The following is an 8372-nucleotide window of genomic DNA, read 5'->3' on the forward strand; positions in this document are numbered from 1 at the left end:
GCTAGTCATCTGAAAGAAAAACAAGCATTATGGGAATTCCTAAAACAAATGGACTAAAATTCCATCACTTTTGGCTACTTTGTAAACCAGGCTTCTCACAAAGAGCCTTATTAATTTTTCCAGTAATCAGACATACCGTAAAAGAGAGAAAGAGAGAACGTGGACTTCTAAATCGTACCCAATGTGTACTTGCATGTAAGCAAGACGGATCTTATGACTCCACAGGCACCTCAAAGTTTTAACTACCCCTCATGCTCACTTTGTATTCCATAAAGAATAATGGAAATACAGGAATACTTCACATGTAAGTTTTTTACAAATCCTTATTATATAGTCTTATTCTTGTAAGATAATACTTCATTCTGGTGGCCTTCTTTGTTTTGTTTTTAAAATTAAGTGGCATGTTTTAACCTTTCCCTTCAAATACGCCTTTTGACATTACTTCATATATATATATACACCCCCATCCACAAAAAAAAAAATTAACAACCAAAACAAAACGAAGATGCCAGGGAAGAGATAAATGAAATATGATTCATTAAGTATAAAAATATGTTGTTTCAAATTCAGAATAATTTAATAACTCTTCGTTATTTCATATGTATCTGGAAATGGGACAGATACGTGTCCCGATCCTGTCACAAGAGGTAGAATTCCAGCATTTGGTACAACGTTCCAAGACAGAGTTAAAGTGACATTCCTGTTTCCCCTATTAAAAAAAAAAAAAAAGAAAGAAAAAGTCACCAAAAATATATACAGTTCAATAAAAATATTTTAATTCAAGCACTAAGATATCAAATACCTTAACTGGAATCATAATTTACCATTAAAGCTACTTCTAAGCATTTCTGTATTATATATGCAGGTGTGACGTAGCTAAACTCACAGATATCATAGCTAAACTACTGGTGCTATCAGCCAAAAAGTGCAAGTGAGTAAAACACAGAGAATATAAAAAGAAATCTGGGCTAGAAATCAGAAGGCAATGATTTGAAACCTAATCCTATCATTCTCTAGATAGACAAACCTGAACAAATCAAAATCTCTCCTGGTCAAAAGGTTCAGTTAAAACAGCTTTCCCATGAAAACCTTTCCAGTATTTATTTACTCACAAAGATCTAAATAAAGCCCAAAAGAGCAATCATTCTAGAGCCTTCATTTTGTATAAAAGGAAACTGAGGGTCAGAGAAGTTAAGAGAACCGAAACTAGAAACCTCAGTCAACACCGGACCACCAGTTGCCTCATGAAGGCTTCCATGGCAAGTTCCTCCACAGTCCACAGGGACCCCCTGACTTTCACATGCTGGCTCCCCCCAGTGCAGACCCCTGCTCCCTGAACACTGAAAGCACAAGATACAGGCCTCATTAGCCTGCCATTATATTTTACACCATATATTTTATATATTACAAGAGAACTAAGCACTTATCTTAGATCCCAGTTAGTATGGCAGTATTTCTACCCAACCTGAGTTCAGATCAGCTTCAACACTTTGTCTCTTTCAATTTTCCACTCTTAGCCCCTAATATTTTTCTTCAAAATAAAGAATACATCCTTCTCTCCCTTTCAAATTTTAATAAACATGAAAAATGATAAAACAACTACTCACTTGAGGCCATTTCCATCGTCAAAGAAAAAGTATTTTGTTTTCATATCTTTCAACAGCAGCTTCGGATTATCACCTCTCAGAACGATCTTGTCCCAAAGGACAACTTGGTTCAAAGCCTACATTAAAATCAAAATTTCATTAGATAATTCCTGCAGAAATAGCCTCTTTTTCTTACCTTTTGTTACTTCAAATTAAAAGTAGTATGGTTAAGCAAATAGTTTATATTAATGAACTCAAATTGAAGGAACTGCTATATAATCTTAAAACATACTAAATGAAAAGTGGATACTTACATGAGGGGGCTAACTTTTCTGGATAGAGATTTCTCTAAAGGAAATCATGCCTTCTGCTAATGCAACTGTGTTTTTTAAGGCCCTTAATATGAGATTTTAGACCTATAGATATATATAAGAGTCAGGTCCTTGAAAAAAAGAGAGATCAGAATGCTCAAAAGGAAAGCTTCATTTAAAATCATTTTTCCTGTTAGATTTCTGAAACCCTCCAACAAAGTGTAGACCCTATAGGTGCCAGGAAAAGAAAACTAATCCCATTTCCATTTTGCACTTAATACAGGTCACTGCTGCCAGATTACCTCATGAAAACTCAGGTATCTCCAAGGTTTTTAAATGATCCAGGAACTAATAATGAATCCTTTTTAATGTACTTCCCTTTTGAATTAAAAAAAAAAAGAAACCCATAGGCACATCATTGTTTTATTATGGAAAAATTCTAGAGGACAGACAACTCTTTTAAGCCACTGTTTTGATGGCTCATAAGTAAGTTTCCTTTGGAAGATCAGGGGCATGAAATGCAGAGAAAACACAACTTTGATGACTACTAAACCCCAAGAAATTTATTCTCAATAAGCTATCAGCCATTCGCTTATGAGGCCAATTGCTCAGCATGTGGTGACTACGTTAAAAGAAATCTGGACCAATGTTTCTAAGAGTTCAAATCGTCCCCTTAGATACCCTAAAACATTAAACAGAAGCACTAACACTGAAAAACATAAAGTCAAAGACATGCCAAAGTGAAATACTTTTCTAAGTATATTTTTTCATTCACCAAAAGCAATAATTTGTCAATTCCAATCAGTATTAGCCACCTGTCTTGCTGGGGTAAACCAGAATTATAAGTATAATTTAGGTAAACACATTACCAACCATGTGACATACTTGTTTACTTTGTTGAGACTTAAAGAAATATGTGTATTTCCAGCTGTCATTCTTATTTTTTTTTTTTAAAGATTTATTTATTTACTTATACAAGCACTGGGTACAGTCAGAAGCACGAGAGGGTGAGAGAATTCACCAGGGCCAGAGCGGGGAGCAGAACAGGCAGACTGACCGAAATACACTGCTGAGGGGAGCAGCAGGCAGCAGGAGGGGTCTGCGCGCCATGTGGGACCCTCCTCCAGTGGCTGGGGAGCAGCCGGGGATCCAACCAGTACTGCAGAAGCTGCTGGCAGCTTCGCAACCCAGCGCTCAACCACTGCACCACCGGGGAGGCCCATTCTTATTTTTTAAATAATTTTTTCACTTTGCTTTTAACACTGTTGATTGTCAAGAACAGGAATCAAAACTTAGTCAACTCAATGTTCTAGGGCCTAACAAAATGCCAGACATAAAAGATAGGCCCGATATTTATGAATTTTAGTGCTAACTATTACAGTTAACTAATGAAACCAATTAACAGGTAAAGTGGATTAATTTCTAGTCCCTTGAAAATGTATACTTTACTAAAGAAGTAAAATCATCTCTTAACAGATTATCTCCTGGATAGCTCAGGTAAAAACAACATACAAGTGTATTTAACACCACAGATTTCACCTTCCTATTTTAATTAGTTTATCTCTTTTTTTGCAATATTCTGAATAGATGTGTCTTAGCCCTTATACTAGCTACCTCAAAAATTCTAAGTCAGATTAGAATAATAAATCACAAACTAATAGTTTTAATACTGTTGTGATAGGTTTTAACCTACTGGCTTAATAGCTTATAATTCTTATAATCTTCTGATAAACTATAATTTATGATTAAGAAAAACTATTTAAATACTCAAATTGGCAAATCACATACAAATCCAAAACAAAGAATACCGTTCTCAGTAGATACTAGTAAATTATAGGTATATGGCTTAATAAGATTGTCAAAATAGCACACATGTATTAAAAAAAGAGAATGTAAATATTTAAATGAATTTTAAAATAATCTGAGATAATTATATGCATCTTAGTTATAAATTATCAATATATACATAATACACATGTACTATGTTATTAGCTAATATTACTGACGGTGAATACAAATTTGCATGTCAAAGTTTTATGGACTAATGCTTAATTTTTCAGTCAACTTTTTATTAGATCCATTTATGTTCTTTTTGGCTCTTATTTCTTTAATATGGCTGAGCAGCCTAAACAAGGAAAGGTGCGTCAAGTCTGCCATTTTCCTGTTGCTTACATATGCCTGGACCATTAGCTTCAACCTGTGCTTTCCTTGCAGAAATATGTTAAAGTGATTCATTCCATTTTGTGAGGACTGGTTTATTTATTTTGAAACTAGATATGCCAGCATACCAGAAAAAAACTAGGTATGCCTGAATGTTGAAAGTGAACAAATTAATTTAACAGCATGAGCAACTTCTAAATAAAAAGTTAACGACTCTTCTGAAATTGATAAATGAAGAAAACGGTAGCTCTTAACTGTCTGCCTTACAGACCTATGGGTTACCTTATTACATCCATTCTGGAGACCACAAAGCTAGAGAGCTATAGAAACAAACACAAAAGAGAAAAAGACAGTAGCTACCAAAAAAGATTCTTAGTAGCATCACTGCTCCATAAGCTTGTGATTGTTTTTTTCCCTTAAACAACTCAGGACAGCTATTTTTAGTACATAAAGATCATACACTTTTATAACAAATGAGGTTTTAAATATGTTAAAATGCTCCTCTGCATTATATATATACTTACATTGTTTTTTGTTGAATATTCTGCTGATAAATAAAGAAACAATTGCTTAACATTCCAATCAAATATATTCTCTAGATGTAAACAAATTAAGGAATATATAAATCATAAACATACAACTTTTAAACAGATCTTATTTTTACATTTAATTTTCCAAAGCCATACAGATACTAAAAAAGGGAAAAGGGTCCAGAAACATACTGTGCCACTGATTGAATACAGATCTATAAAAAACAGCAATAATGTCAAAGCTAGCTCATTCCAAAGTAAAGAGAGTCAATTTGCGATTATCAGCAACCTCCCCTGCTCCTCCAACCATTAATAGCTGAGATACTTTAATTAATAATAATAAAGAAATACAACATTTAGTTTTCTGCAACATCGACTCACTAAATTTAGAAGAATTTAACATTTCAAGCACATATGATTTCACTGGAATCCTAAAGTATAACCAATTATCACAATTTAAATTTAATGATATGGAAATGTGAACTAGGCTCCAGTGATTAAACCAAGTATAATAAATTTGTACATGCTGTTTTTGGACACACGCCAGTACAGATCAAACCGCGTCGATCCACAAATTGCTTTGGTAAAAATATGGGGCTGAACCCCAGTTTCACTGAACTTTCCACAGTGGGGGGAAAACAAAATTACCAGGATTAATGATAAGACTGGTATCACTGAGAGATGAACTTGAATTAATGTTTGGATTTATTAGACATACATTGCTAAAACCTCTTCTTATGTCTTTGCATACGGACAGCAACATTTTCATTATATTCTGCCTTTAGATGTGGATAGTCACTAAGAATCATTTCAGAATTGAGACACTCTAGTTTTTCATACAAGCAGGTATAATTTCACATTTTAGTAGCACCACTAAGAAAATGTGAGTAAACTACCATTAATGATGTCGAGAATACATAGAGTGGTTGAAATAGCAAGACATTTCACTGTTCTTCTCACAGTGGACCCAAATTCCCTCTTAAGTAAAGCAGGTTTTAAAAATGCAATGAAGACTTAAAAGCAGACACACAGAGTCTAGCATAATATTCTTATGATGGTGCACTCTAAAAAGTATATAGAGAACAAATTCCTACCCTACTTCTAAATCCAGTCATTTGCTTTTAAAAGTAACTCCATGGTAGCAGAGAGGCACTAGAAGGTAAACTCCACAGGTTCATAAACTGCTTCGACCGTTCAGACAGTTGCTTTTCATAAATTCCATAACCACTTTTGATTCTGGGGTCTCAAAAAGGCAGGTGTAACTGGGCTAGAGGTGACAGGGACAGTGCTGTCCAAAACAGTAATCTAAAAGACTACTGCACGAAATGATCAGAGGTATTAGTAGGTGGAAAGGAAAAAAATTAAAATATAAAAAAGTAATATAAAAACAAACTCTGAAACTGTTTTCTCTTTTATCATAAAATATGGACACACTCTGGGGACTGCACACAAAATAATTTTTGGGTAGTCTGACCACTATTCCTTATTTAATCCAAATGATCAATTGTGACTTTTTCTTTCCCAGACACAAGTTGAAACTCTTGTAGCTTTTGATGTATTTCACACTTCTGAGAAAAATTAAAGCATACTCACAAAATCCTAACTCGAGAATCTATCAAAACATTGTCTCAAGGTGTTACTGAGGTAACAGGAACACTATTTTACAGATGGAAACACAGGTAGAGAAATTTCCAAGACTTGGCTGATTCAGTGGGTAGCCGCACTTGTGCCGCCAATCACTTAAAATAACACGTATCCACGTATGTCAGTGCAAAACTACAGGCAAGGGAATGAAACGTTTTCTTTAAGGATATCAGCTGTTATATCAAAGGTAATGAATCCCAGATCACTTCTTTCTCTAGGTCCAGTGAAGTCTTCTACATTTTTTCTAGAAGTAAAGAAAAAAGGTTTACCATTCTTCAAACGTGTAAAGCATATAAAACCCTTTAAATAAACTAAAAGAGAGTATTTAGTTGTATGCACAAATAGAACCACCACCTATAAAAAAACAAGTCAGAAAACAGCGACCAGCATGTAACACAGCATAAAAGCAGGCCTTCGGCTGTTTTCACATGCTTCACAATACCGAACAAAAGGGAGAGGAAGGTAAAAACTGCTGGAAGAAACTGTAAATACTTGATGTCAAGCAATGGGGAGAAATGGGGAGAAGAACGCTCCAGGGCTCCTAGGGGGTGTGCAAAACTAAGAGAAAACGGTAACTGCTGTTTACTGAGCGGTTACCAGGTGTCCGGGTCGGGTCTTCCACTTTTTTTACCCAGTTACCTCAAAAACTCTCTCCACCAGATCCTGAGCTGGGTCTTTCTTCCACTGTCAACACAATGAAATTCTAAAGCCCAGGGAGGTCGGGCCCTTGCTGACCACGAACAGCAAACAGCTGCTCAGTGTCTGCGGGGCAGCAGCGCCGCAGCCCCCCGGGGCTGACCGCGGCGGAGCCGACTGCACCCCGAGTCTCCGCTTTTCTATAAAGCAGCAACAGACACCCATCGTGCAAACCCACCCAAAACGTGGGGGTCGCTGTTAGAAGACGAGCTTGATTTTAACAAAGAAATGAAAGAAACTAAGACGGAAGAACAAGAGAAAACTTGCTGGACGATGGAATGAGAACGTATTAGAAATGGGAGGGGGGGTTGTGTCGGGGGGAGACGAAGGCTACGTATTAAAGAAAAAAAGTGCTGGAGAAAAAAAAATTAATAACGGGGGGCAGGGCAGGAGCGAAGCGCCCCTGTCATCCCGCAGGTCTATTTTCTGGGGTGTCCACAGGCTGAGAATGAGCCAGCGAGCGGCATCCTTCTCGGGGTGCATCTCGGGGTGCATCCCGGGGCGCCCCGCCAAGTCCCCGCAGCCGCAAGTGCCCCCCCGGCCCCCAGCAGGTGGCGGGACCAGAGCCGCCAGGGCCGGTCCCGGGGCCCCCGCAGCCGGCGCTGCCCCCCCACCCCCACCCCGGCCCCGCAGCCGGCGCTGCCCCCCCCCACCCCCCCGGCCCCTCAGCCGGCGCGCCGGGCGCGGCGCTGTCGTGTGCCTCCGTCATTGGCCGGCGCGGCGCGGGAAGTGAGGAACAGGAAGGAGCGGCCCCGGCCCCGGCCCCGCCGCGCTCGGAGCGCAGTTTAAGAGCAAGCCCGGGAAGGGGCGCCGGCGGGAGCGCCTCCCGGGGGGCGGCCGGCCACGCCCGCGGGGCCCCCCGCCGCCGGGCCTCGCGCGGAACGGCCGCCCGTCGCGGGGGCCCCGGGGCGGCGCGCGGCCCGCGCCGCCGCCACTCACAGCATGATCCGCGAGACGTGCAGCCGCACCGGGACGCTCCGGTCCTTGAAGGCGGTGGTGATGAAGCAGCCGAAGGTGAGCGCCGCCATCACGCTCAGCGAGAAGGCGAACAGCGAGTTCGCCCGCGACAGCACCGTGTTCATCGCGCCCGTCTGCCCCGCGCCGTCTCCACACGCGCACGCCCCGGATCCCGTTCCGGTCGCGGAGCGGCTCCCTGCGATCCGCGCCGCCGGGGTGCGCGCCTTCCGGGAGCGCGCCCCGCCGCCGCCCCGCCCCCTTTCCGGTCCTGCGACGCCGGCGCGCGCGCGCCCGCCGCCGGGACACACCCACCGGCGCGCAGGCGGGCGCGCGCGCCTAGAGCGAGGCCCAGGCGGGGCGGGGTCTCGGCCTGTTGCCGCCACCAATCAGCGATGAGAGGGGCGGGGCTTCGTCGCGGGAGGGGCGGGGCTTTGTCGGGGAAGACCCGCCTCCTCCGGCCCGGGACGCCCCCGCCTTGGGCTCTGACT

General features: G+C 41.2%; 1 protein-coding gene across 1 annotated transcript; it reads right to left on the bottom strand.

The window, feature by feature from the left end:
• Window positions 1-294: 294 nt before the first annotated feature.
• On the bottom strand, window positions 295-8009 carry SPCS3 (signal peptidase complex subunit 3; the record flags this gene model as incomplete). The annotated part of the gene is made up of 5 exons (XM_084231440.1): window positions 295-709; window positions 1608-1723; window positions 4582-4650; window positions 6385-6475; window positions 7867-8009. The coding sequence occupies 5 exons, from the start codon at window positions 8007-8009 to the stop codon at window positions 577-579; spliced, it is 552 nt and encodes a 183-aa protein (XP_084087566.1). The 3' UTR covers window positions 295-576.
• Window positions 8010-8372: the final 363 nt, after the last annotated feature.

This window comes from Talpa europaea, assembly GCF_964194135.1.
Source record: "Talpa europaea genome assembly, chromosome: 4".
Lineage (NCBI taxonomy): Eukaryota > Metazoa > Chordata > Mammalia > Eulipotyphla > Talpidae > Talpa > Talpa europaea.